At 42.2% G+C, this 12,057-nt stretch overlaps 2 protein-coding genes across 3 annotated transcripts in view; one reads left to right on the top strand and one right to left on the bottom strand.

The window, feature by feature from the left end:
• The window catches only part of Tgfb1i1 (transforming growth factor beta 1 induced transcript 1), a 78,973-nt gene that overhangs the window by 27,377 nt on the left and 39,539 nt on the right, over nt 1-12,057 (top strand). The window lies entirely within an intron of this gene.
• On the bottom strand, nt 125-1,040 carry LOC127695476 (cytochrome c oxidase subunit 6A2, mitochondrial). 2 transcript variants are annotated; one of them, XM_052197677.1, is made up of 3 exons: nt 694-1,040; nt 395-531; nt 125-311 (listed from the first exon to the last, which is right to left on the bottom strand). In XM_052197677.1, exons 1-3 carry the CDS (start codon nt 764-766, stop codon nt 228-230), a joined length of 294 nt encoding a protein of 97 aa, XP_052053637.1. In that variant the 5' UTR covers nt 767-1,040; the 3' UTR covers nt 125-227. The 2 variants fall into 2 exon arrangements, with proteins under 2 accessions (XP_052053637.1, XP_052053630.1); XM_052197670.1 differs by having other exon boundaries at nt 125-531.

The following is a 12,057-nucleotide window of genomic DNA, read 5'->3' as shown; positions in this document are numbered from 1 at the left end:
TAAAATGCAGGGGGGAAACATCACATTTTCCTTATATAAAAAATAACCTGAACCCAGATACCAACTGCCCTAGAGCCTGCCCAGCCCCTCCCACCAGGCTGTTCCCAAAGAGCGAGAGGACACAAAAGTTCCACACCTTTATTGCGCTTGGAACTGTCCACTGGAACCTCAGGGGCTCTGAGCGCCAACGTAGACAGAAGGTCCATTTGGAGACTGTTGCTCAGACTTCAAGGGTGCTCGTAGCCAGTGGGCAAAGGATTGACGTGGGGATTATGGAAAAGTGTGTGGTTACCATCCCCCCAGGCGAAGGGCTGTGGAGAGAAGGCAGACAGGTCACCACAGCCCCTCCCCCGCGGCTCCCTGCGTGCTCTCCCTCCCTCAGCCTCTGGCAGACCTTGGTTCGGATGCGGAGGTGGTGGTAAGGGATGAACTCTGGGCGCTCGTGGTGGCCTGCGTGCATCCAGCAGTTAAGGGAGCAGAGGGCTACGCTGGGGAGAGCCAGCACAAAGGTCAGGATGCGCCAGGTGTTGGCTAGGGGAGCAAAGGTGGGGCGAGAGAGGTCTGAAAGATCAGTGCCTGGTAGATGGGAAGAGGGGAGCCAGAAGAAGGAGGCGGGGGAATCGGGGGTGGGGGTGGGCAAAAAAACAGGTCGGCTGGCTAGGCTACTAAATCAGTCAGGCCTGGCCCACTTACCTCCTGCCCCTCCATGGTCTCCTTTGGCTGCACTGGCCATGCTCCGACTCAGGACCTTAAGAGGCAGAGCCATTGTCGAAGGGAGGCTAGGACTGGCACTGCCCTTCTCTGTCTCCTTCACCCTGTCTAGAGGATCTCCTCCCCTCTCAGAGCCAATCACCTGTTGAGCCGGCACATGGATGGCTATTTTTAGGGGCTTTCTCTATCTAAAGTGGGTCTTGACTGGCAGGAGATACTCTTTCGGGCAGCTGATGCAATGTGTCTTTTATTTTGGCAAGAGAAGATTTAAAGTGAAATACGCCCCTGGCTTGGTGATCCAAGTCTATCCTCCCAGTACTTGAGATGTATAGGCAGGAAGGTCAGAGTTCAAGGCTTCTGTTGTCAATGAGTTTGAGCACAGCTTAAACTACATAAAACTTTGTCTTTAAAACAAATTTTTACAATGGGGTGGGGTAGGGATGGGAGTTGGTTGGTGGAATGCCTGGAGTGTCTGCCTACAGTACCCATAATGCCCTGAGTTCTTTCCCTACTGCTACACAAGCATTAAAGATAAGTGGTGGCACTTATCTTTAATGCCAGCCAGCTCTTGGGACATAGAGGTAGAAGGATCAGGAGTTCAAGGCCATCTTGGACTACATACCAAGGTCAAAGCTATCCTGGGCTACGCTGGACTATCTAAATAAACATGTACTATTTTTTATAGTGGTGGGGAACGATTTTATTTAATATCGTTCTGTTCTCAATGGCTAGCCCAGAATAGACATGTAATATGTATACAATTAATTAAGTGCCCATTTTAAAGATTATTTGTCAGTGCTAGGAATTGAATCCCAGGGCTGTGTGCATGCTAATTAAATGTTCCTCCACTGAGCTCAGTGTTGGCTGTTGCTGTGTTTTACTCCGTATTGGTGTGTGTGCTCAGACAAGGCATGGATGTGGAGCTCAGGGGACAACTTCATGGTTTGTTCTCTCCTTCTGGGAGTCAAGAGCAGGTCACCAGGCTTTAGAGCAAGCGCCTTTGCCCACTGATACATCTAGCCAGCCCAAGAAGCTAAAGGCAGAGGCGGAGAAGAGACTGTAAGAGCTGGACCTCTGCAGCCCAAGATATACTCTCAGCCATTAGATTTTCTGTTCTTTCTCTCTGCGACAGGCTCTCACGATGCAGGCTAGGCTGGAATCGAACTCACGACCCTCCTGCATTAGTTTCATTAAGTGCTGTGGGTCTAGGTATGGATTGTACTATATTCAGATTTACAGTCTTAACAGGATGCCTCTAGCTCTGAGCAAAGTTTGATGTATCTAATCCATTTATAAAGGGAAAGTAAATAGGGTACAATTTTAAGAAAGGGCTCTACACCTATACTTCTTATTTAAACTTGGGCTAGGGAGATGGCTCAGCAGGTAAAGGTACTTGCTGGGAAGTCTGACAATCTGTGTTTGATTGCTAAGACCCACAAGGTAAAAGATAAATGTCATAGAATCAGAAAAGTCAGCCAGGTGGTGGTGGTGCATGCCTGTAATCCCAGCACTCTGGGAGGCAGAGGCAGGTGGATTTCTGAGTTCGAGGCCAGCCTGGTCTACAGAGTGAGTTCCAGAACAGCCAGGGCTACACAGAGAAACCCTGTCTCAGAAAAAAAAAGAATCAGAATAGTTTCACCCACCCAGGTTCCTCCTTCTGTAATGAATTCTTCCCAGTTCCCTCTAATTTCCTCTCTATTTAGTTCCCTTATGGCTACTGAAGAAAACAGAAAGAGGGGCATTTTTATTTACAGAGACTCTCGGTCTGTCCCCCTTTCCTCCTAAGTAGCCTCTCAGAGGTTTGCTGAGAATTACCATCCCTGCCTTCCCTGTTGCAGGCACTTGGTGAGTGTTGCAAAGGTCACTACTGTCCTCTACTGCCATCGTGTGGTGCACTGGGGAATTTTACTTAACGATTTTCTAGTTTCTGTGTTACATTGTTGATTTTTGTGCTGCTGGGGACTGAACCTAGAGGCTAGGTACACAAGGCAAACTCACACTCCCAGACCCTGTTTTCTTTCTCTTTTGTTTGATTTTCACTGAGTACCCCTACCTCCTTGGCTCCCATGCCACCACATCCAGATGGCCTTTGTCTTAACTGTTTCTGTGTGAAAACTGTAGCATCTGCATCTATAACATCTGTAGCAACTCTAGCACCCTTGAACCATGCATTTGAGAGATTCCGGTTCCTGGAAGTTTGTTCTTTGCTTCAGACGGAGAAAAAAACAAACTCACCTGTAGCTGATCTTTGCTACTTTGTGGGTTCATCTTTTCCCTAACCTTTTATCCCCTGGTTTTACCCCCAACACTAAAGAGAAACAAAGTTAGAGGGGAGGGAGGAATTAGGGAAATCTCTGAATCTGATTTCTTTCCTTTTGTTTCTTTTTTGACCATGACTACTAACAAACCACAACCCACCCCCCTAAATGACTAACACTTGCCCAGCCTGCCTCTGGGGCCCTCACATTTATGTATCCTCTGAAAAGTTCCCAGGATTAAAAAACGTCACATGGCAAAACCATGCTTCTGCCAAAGCATGAGGCAAATCATAAGTCAGCTGCTGTGGACTGTTGACATACCCCTACACCTGGGATTAAAACAAATCACATTCATATAATTTTTCTGTGTTTTTAAAAAGAAACCAAAATTCCAGAATTCTTATAAGTGTTACCACGTTCACCAATTGCTAAGCCCCACTGTGCAGCACCCAAGCCTCTTGTTAGGCATTTGCCAAGTGGTGGTGATGCAGGGCATGGCGGGGTGAGCCACGCCAGTCTTTCTTATGCCTGTGCCTTAGGGCACATAGTATTGTTAGCAGAAATTTTGTGGATTCTTGTAAAAGCCATCACATGTTAGTGGGAAAATCAGACTCAGAAGAAAAGGCAGATATGGCACACACACACACACACACACACACACACACACACACACTGTCCTATATAATTTTTTAGAGAACATTCATCTTCAATGACAGGCTGTTATTTGGCTGTGTAGCCAGGCATAAATCACTAATGAAAGTAAATAATTTCCCCAGAATGTATGTCATTCACAGATGCAGCAAGGTTAACATAATTCTTTGAGCCCGGCTTCACACCTTGGAGCTATGGTGACAAGGCCTATAGAAAACATTACAGTCAAAAATACTGTGAGTCCGAAGGGAAGAAGAAGGCACTGTGATCACCATCTCCAACTGTTCCCTGTTGAATTCAAGATCCTACTGTGCAGAAACCCAACCACTTCTGGGTTTGCAACAGGAACAGGGCTGTACAGTTCTTCAAACGTACATGGCAGACGCCATGTGTTAGGCACCAGCTTCTAGGTAAGGTGGGAGCAGGGCTGATGAGTCTGTCTCTGTCTCTGGATGGTGACCAGGAGAGGCTGGTCTGAGTGGGCTTTTGCAGTCCAGGTCTCTCCTTCCTCAGCTGGGGTTGCTGTCTTTACCCAGGCATGGTGGGTCCACATGACACCTGTGAATTAGTGCTTAAATGAGCGTCCAGAGTTCAGACTGTTGTGCTGGCTGGTCCTAGGCAGAGCGTCTGTGTTATACTTGCTTGGAACTGCCCTGGGGACTCCTTGTAGTGGGACTTATTAAAAAAGGACTGCCCTGCCAACTCTTCTGCCCCACACTGCACCAAGTCCTAGCAGAGTTCCACTCAGCGCAGTTCTCGCCGCTGTCACTGAGTTAATCTCTCCCGGCTAGTTCCCACAACATCCCAGCTGTGTGTCCTCTCTGCCATAGACCCTGTAAATGGCGGCCCAAGTTCCAGTAACCGTGGGCCGCCAGTTCTCTGCCATTGGCAGACCCAGATTATAGTAACCAAGTAAATCAAAACTCTTAATGTTTAATTAGTTAGCCAAATGTATTTATGTATATTAAACTCACAATTACATGATTCCAATTTACAATGATAAAAGTCATCCCAATTTCTTTTTTTTTTTTTTGTCTTTTTTTATTTGATATAATTTATTTACATTTCAAATGATTTCCCCTTTTCTAGCCCCCCCCCACTCCCCGAAAGTCCCGTAAGCCCCCTTCTCTTCCCCTGTCCTCCCTCCCACCCCTTCACAGTTCCCCGTTCTGGTTTTGCCAAATACTGTTTCACTGAGTCTTTCCAGAACCAGGGACCACTCCTGCTTTCTTCTTGTATCTCATTTGATGTGTGGATTATGTTTTGGGTATTCCAGTTTTCTAGGTTAATAACCACTTATTAGTGAGTGCATACCATGATTCACCTTTTGAGTCTGGGTTACCTCACTTAGTATGATGTTCTCTAGCTCCATCCATTTGCCTAAGAATTTCATGAATTCATTGTTTCTAATGGCTGAATAGTACTCCATTGTGTAGATATACCACATTTTTTGTATCCACTCTTCTGTTGAGGGATACCTGGGTTCTTTCCAGCATCTGGCAATTATAAATAGGGCTGCTATGAACATAGTAGAGCATGTATCCTTATTACATGGTGGGGAATCCTCTGGGTATATGCCCAGGAGTGGTATAGCAGGATCTTCTGGAAGTGAGGTGCCCAGTTTTCGAAGGAACCGCCAGACTACTTTCCAGAGTGGTTGTACCAATTTGCAACCCCACCAGCAGTGGAGGAGTGTTCCTCTTTCTCCGCACCCTCTCCAACACCTGCTGTCTCCTGAATTTTTAATCTTAGCCATTCTGACTGGTGTAAGATGAAATCTTAGGGTTGTTTTGATTTGCATTTCCCTAATGACTAATGAAGTGGAGCATTTTTTAAGATGCTTCTCCGCCATCCGAAGTTCTTCAGGTGAGAATTCTTTGTTTAACTCTGTACCCCATTTTTTAATAGGGTTGTTCGGTTTTCTGCAGTATAAAGTATCTTGGGGTGACTCTTACCAAACATGCGAAAGATCTGTATGGCAAGAACTTCAAGACTCTGAAGAAGGAAATGGAAGAAGACCTCAAAAAATGGGAAAACCTCCCATGCTCATGGATCGGTAGAATCAATATAGTTAAAATGGCCATTTTGCCTAAAGCACTATACAGATTCAATGCAATACCCATCAAAATCCCAACTCAATTCTTCACAGAGTTAGAAAGAGCAATTATCAAATTCATCTGGAACAACAAAAAACCCAGGATAGCTAAAACTATTCTCAGCAACAAAAGGAAATCTGGGGGAATCAGTATCCCTGACCTCAAGCAATACTACAGAGCAATAGTGTTAAAAACTGCATGGTATTGGTACAGTGACAGGCAGGAGGATCAATGGAACAGGATTGAAGATCCAGAAATGAACCCACACACCTATGGCCACTTGATCCTCGACAAAGAGGCTGAAAACATCCAATGGAAAAAAGATAGCCTTTTCAACAAATGGTGCTGGTTCAACTGGAGGTCAGCATGCAGAAGAATGCGAATTGATCCATCCTTGTCTCCTTGTACTAAGCTCAAATCCAAATGGATCAAGGACCTCCACATAAAGCCAGACACTCTGAAGCTAATAGAAAAGAAACTGGGGAAGACCCTTGAGGACATCGGTACAGGGAGAAAGTTTCTGAACAGAACACCAATAGCGTATGCTCTAAGAGCAAGAATTGACAAATGGGACCTCATAAGGTTACAGAGTTTCTGTAAGGCAAAGGACACCATCAAGAGGACAGATCGGCAACCAACAAATTGGGAAAAGATCTTCACCAATCCTACATCAGATAGAGGGCTAATATCCAATATATATAAAGAACTCAAGAAGTCATCCCAATTTCTAACCTTTAGGTAATCTAATGTCTGATTCCATCTTGATACCTGTTTCTCACCCCACGGCTGCCTCTGATCTCCCAACCTTAGCTCCGCCCCCTCTTTCCTCCAATCATAGGCCTCTCACTGCCTCAATGTGATTGGATAAGAAATATCCTGCAACATTTTACCCTTTCTGTTTAATTAAAAAACAAACAAACAAACAAAAAAACCCAAACAACCAAACCAAAAAAAAAAAAAAACAAAAAAACCCTTTCTCTCCAAATATAAATTGAGCAAAACTATTACCATTTTGTAAATTATAAAGTACAAGATAGATCTAACACCCAATCCAGCATCTCTGTCAATCAAACAGAACCTCTGTCATCTATTCTATCTTAAAAGACAATAACTTTACAGCTGACTCATGTCCTGGCTATAATGGTATGTCATCTGAAAACCATCTACTTAAATCTATATCAGCTTTCTCAATTCTAAACAGCTTGGACTGACTATGAAACTAACAGTCTTCAACCTCATCAGAAATCTGAGAGTGACCAATCATAACTGAAAATATATAGGAAGCCTAACACAGCTTCCGGAACCGAGACAAATTGTAGAGACAGCTGCCCACCTATACAGCCCCAGTAAGTCAGGAAGTTGGAGCATCAGTCTTTAGCCTTCTGGCCCATGAACATCTGACAGACATTAGAGAAACAGGAATATTAAGGACTCACCTACTCTGTCTCGGCAGATTTAAGCTGTCCTAAGCCTGTATGTGTGCCCCATTTCTTTGAACAGTATTGTCTGTAGATGAAAAGAGGTAATTTTTCTTTAGTGGCTATCTTGCCACAGCTGGAGTAACTCACAGATGCTCAGTTTCTTCTTTGAATTCAAGACGACAGGCAAGCTGTCAGGAGCAGACTAGTCTCTAGGACAAGTAAAATACATAACATTAAACGTCACATTCTGTGGATTTCTGACGTTTTTGAAAACCAACTATCTACGTAAAGTAATGTGGATTGCTGTCTGTTAACTACTTTCAATGGTTTCTGATTAAAATTTTGAAAACACTATAATGATAAACTCAGAGCCTTTATTTGTTATTTGGGCCTAAACTCGCATGCTTGTTTAATATCTCAGATCTGTTATAACAGCAAAGAAGGACTGGGTCTAAGCCCTGTACTTTAAAATTTTTAGTATTAATAGAATAAATTTATACTAATGGAAACCTTGATTTTGTATAAAAATGAATTCTGTACTAAATAAGAACTTATGATTTGAACTTAGTAACAATTATAAAATTTCTACCAAGTGAGATTATGGCTATATAATCAATTCTATTTCCTTCCTGTTCCAAATATGACCATTTCTGTATTCCCTAGAAAGACAACTTAATAATAATCCTCTCCAGGTATTGGGCTCTCAGCACTGGGATAACCTTTGCTAAGGGGAGGGGAACTGAATGCATATTGTAGGACATGACAATTGAACTACACACAGGTCCCACACCAGCTCGTTGGTAGGTTTAGGGACCACATTCCTCTGTTTACAGCGTTACCATGTGACAGTTCAAAAACCAAACTGCTGTTCTTCATTGCTTGAGATCTTTAGGATGTGGGTAGAGACTCCAAGATCCTCCACTGTCTAAGAGAATCCATCCCTGAATCATGTGAGATATGAGGAGTAATTTATCTTCCCTACAGATAGGAGGAAGTTTCTCTGCTCCAGCATCTTCCCTACAGATAGGAGGACAGGAGCAATAGACTCTGGAGAGTCGTATTTCCCTGTGCTTCTGTGTCTCCTATTGAGGCTAGAAGCAACTCACTCTGATGGAGTCCTCGTCCCATGCAAAGGAAAGGCTCCTACTTAAACCTGGGGATATCCTTCTGTGAACGTACGCCAGTCAATTACTCTTACATAGCACACACATTGTAAATGTAACCCATTTTATTCAAGTATTCAATTCCCAAACCAGGTGTTATTTTTATAATTTTATTGCTAAAATATTCAACTTTAAATATTATTTTTTAAAAGAATTTTATTTATTTATTATATGTAACTAGCTGTCTTCAGACACCCCAGAAGAGGGCATCAGATCTCATTCGGATGGTTGTGAGCCACCGTGTAGTTGCTGGGATTTGAACTCAGGACCTTTAGAAGAACAGTCAGTGCTCTTAACTGCTGAGCCATCTCTCCAGCCCTAAATCTTATTTCATATTGGCAAACTTCAAGTTCACTTTCAAACTTGCTCTGCCTTGCCAACTTTAGGCTTTACTTTTATATGTTTATGACATTTACAGAAAGACTGTTTAATGGGAGGTATAAATTAGCTCTGCCTCCTATCCTTTCTCTGTAAATAAATTGCATTTATATTTAGAATGACTATGAACAGTTCCAGATATATTAAAAAACATTAAATCACTTATGAGGTGATTGATTATTAATTCATATTTTAATTATCTTTAAGAATTAATAATAAACTAGATGCTCCCATAAGATTACCATTTTATAAATTGGGGTGATTTATCTTTGTTAAGATTTTGAGCCTTAGTAAGTAACACATTTTGAATTGAAGCTCCTTATGGTACCTACATAAACTTCAAACCGTAAATATAAGCTACAGAGTAACTTGGAAGCTCATTTCAACAATTCTTTTATAGTGTACCTGTATAAGTTTACTAGATCATACATTAAGTATGTGGGGTTTTAATATAAATTTTATGTTTAAATATCCATAGTAAAAACCATTTCAGAAACTCTTAGAGTTGGAAGTTATTTTGATTTTTACTATATTATCAAACTGAAAGGTGGCTTAATCCCTTCTTAGCATTTATTTTTCCCCAATGGGGATTTTCTTTTATTTTGGAATCCTCATTTCTAAAGTGAGATTTCCTGGAATATCAGCATCTGACATTATCTTCTTCTCAAGCAAGCTCATTTTCTTCATAAAGGGCATAATCCAGGAGAGCGGATCGGATTGATTCCATAAGAAGACACAGGAATGAAACTGTGTACAATGAATCACTGTCATCACTGTTGCTGTGACTCAGTTTTCCCAAAGGGCAAGAGTTAATAAAACTAGCAAAGATGTAAGTGCTTACACACACACTTTAAGTTTTTACTATCATGACTAGATTGTTATAACCTTGGGAACATTAATAACTCTTATCAGTAAGTATTTCATTAAGTCCCATTCCTCATAAACCTTATATTACTTTTTCAGACCTTCTGTGACTTGGCTTTAAGTTTGCATTGTTTTGTCCATTATTATATTGTTGTCTTAGTTTTTTTCAAAGCCTACTTTTAATAAGGGTTCTTAAATGCTTTAACCTCCCTTCTAGCCCACCACTCACCAGAGGTAGTGGCAGAGAAAGGTTATTAGGATACAGGGAGGTGGACTTGTTTGGAAATTGTTCTTTGGGGCAAATCCCATCTGCATTGTTGGGAAATCAGCAGTTCTGTTCACAGGAATCAGCAGTGGCAGCTCAATCCACTCACAAATACTTCATGAAAATACCACCATTCCAGTTCAGTAGTGTCGATAGCAAACATGAATCAGCAGTGGTGGCATGACCCAGCAGGAACAGCCAGGCCTCGGCGGAATTGGCACAAGTCAGCAGGATCCAGGGACACCAGGAGAGGTTCTTAGCTGTGCCTCTCTCAATGAAGCAACGATCAGGAAAGACACGAGACCAAGAAGCTTTGCAAAGATAGCTAGGTAAGCAAGCCTCTCTCACAAGCCGTAGAATGCTATTTACACTCCCTCCAAACATCACGTGTTCTCCGTGGGGCTTGTCTCACTCAGCGTGGGGCTTGCCTCAGCTGACATCACTCTGCCAATCAGTCCATGGAGGCAGCAAGAAGCTGCCAGAGCAACACCTGAAGATTTTTAGTGCATTTCTCTCTGATGGAGCTCAACAACATGTAAGGTGAGCCAATACACGTGTGTGGTTAGCAAAGGACCCTTCATCACACGTCCTTTCACGTGCTTGCTTTGTCAGAACATGCTTTCACCTGTGTCCACCTCAGGAAACACTCCCTCATGTGTGTACCCTAGCAAACCGCCATCCGACACAACTGACTTTCCAAAGAACCCATAAGTTTCCACTTCATTATATTTTTACTTTTAGGATGAAACATATTGTATATATAATCATACACATAATATAATATACATTATATAGCATAATATATAATATATCATAGTATATTCATATATTGTACATATGATTCACTTTTATCTAAAATATTTAAATTATGTTTATTAAAGATATAACCATATCCTTTGCAACATTTCAACTTTTTATTTGTTGTAACTTTTAAATAAACTTCTTTCTGCTTGCAATTTTATATCCTTTTAACCTTTCTTTTTCAAATCTCAGCAAGAGCTTTGGAGATATATTTTGATTGAGGAACAATTTTTATACCTAAGAACTATCATGAAAAAGAATTTATCGAGGTAAAGTTCTTTATAGATTGTATTAGGGTTCTCTAGAGAACCAACTGATAGAGTGAATATATATTAGAGTTGCTTACAGGTTATGGTCCAAATAAAAAGAAAAGTATTGCCCTAGGAACACCAAGACTAAGTTTCCAGTACAAAGGAGATTTATTTGTCCCAGATGAGCAAAGGGCAGAGAATACCAGACAAACATGGAGATAGAGGACTATGGACAAGGGGAAGGAAACCAGGGAGAGGGAGGAGGGGTATTGTCTTGGAGGACCAAGGACTGCCTCTGGATAGAGAGGTGGCAGATGTGGCCCATTGGAAAATGGTAGTTTATACAGGTATAAGGGGGAAACCCTGTGTTAGGATGAGGTGCTTAATTTTGATTGGACTTATTAATTAGGGGAGCTAAAGGGGCTTTTGATTGCTGGATTCAATACTTTGGTAGCTGAACCTTGGTAGTCAGCCTCAGGAGGAGGAGGAAGTCAAATAAGGAATAGATCATGGGGTCTAGCTTTAGGAATGTAATCTAGCAGGTTTTAGCAAGATAGAAGGAATGGGAGAGAATAGAAAGGCCTGCTAGAGTCATGTTCGCCATGGCTAGAGTCCCTTCACCAACCATCCCAGTAATAACTGTCTCCAGATGGAAAGCCCAAGAATCCAGCAGTTGTTCAGCCCACAAGGCTGGATGTCTCAGTTGCTCTCCAGTATATTCAAGAAGCCTAAAGACGTAGGCTCTGATGCCAGTGTGGGAATGAACTTGCATGTGAGAGTAACCAGACAAAGAGCCAAAAACGTCTCTTTTGTCCTTTATGTGGGCTGCTACTAGATCCCACCTCAGAAGACCTGGATTTAGGGTGGATCTTCCCAAATTTAATTTAAAATTTAATTAAGAAAAGTCCATCACTGGTGTACCAAGTGGCTACTTGGGCTTTAGTTCATTCCAGGTGTAGTCAAGTTGACAACCAAGAATAGCCATCACACATGTGAACCTTGTAATTGTATGTGTACTGGCTGGTTTTGTGTGTCAACTTGACATAGACTGGAGTTATCACAGAGAAAGGAGTTTCAGTTGCGGAAGTGCCTCCATGAGATCAGCTATGAGGCATTTTCTCAATTAGTGATCAAGGGGGAGGGCCCCTTGTAGGTGGTACCATCTCTGAGCTGGTAGTCTTGGGTTCTATAAGAGAGC

Source organism: Apodemus sylvaticus, chromosome 1 (assembly GCF_947179515.1).
Source record: "Apodemus sylvaticus chromosome 1, mApoSyl1.1, whole genome shotgun sequence".
In the NCBI taxonomy this organism is placed as follows: domain Eukaryota; kingdom Metazoa; phylum Chordata; class Mammalia; order Rodentia; family Muridae; genus Apodemus; species Apodemus sylvaticus.
This window is presented reverse-complemented; position numbering and strand designations above follow the sequence as displayed.

What these genes read in the sequence shown, in the direction of transcription:
- LOC127695476 (XM_052197670.1), bottom strand. Translation starts at nt 766, where the DNA reads ATGGCTCTGCCTCTTAAGGTCCTGAGTCGGAGCATGGCCAGTGCAGCC. An exon ending in AGACCATGGAGGGGCAGGAG is followed by an intron (nt 532 to 693) that starts GTAAGTGGGCCA and finishes TTGCTCCCCTAG; the next exon opens with CCAACACCTGGCGCATCCTG.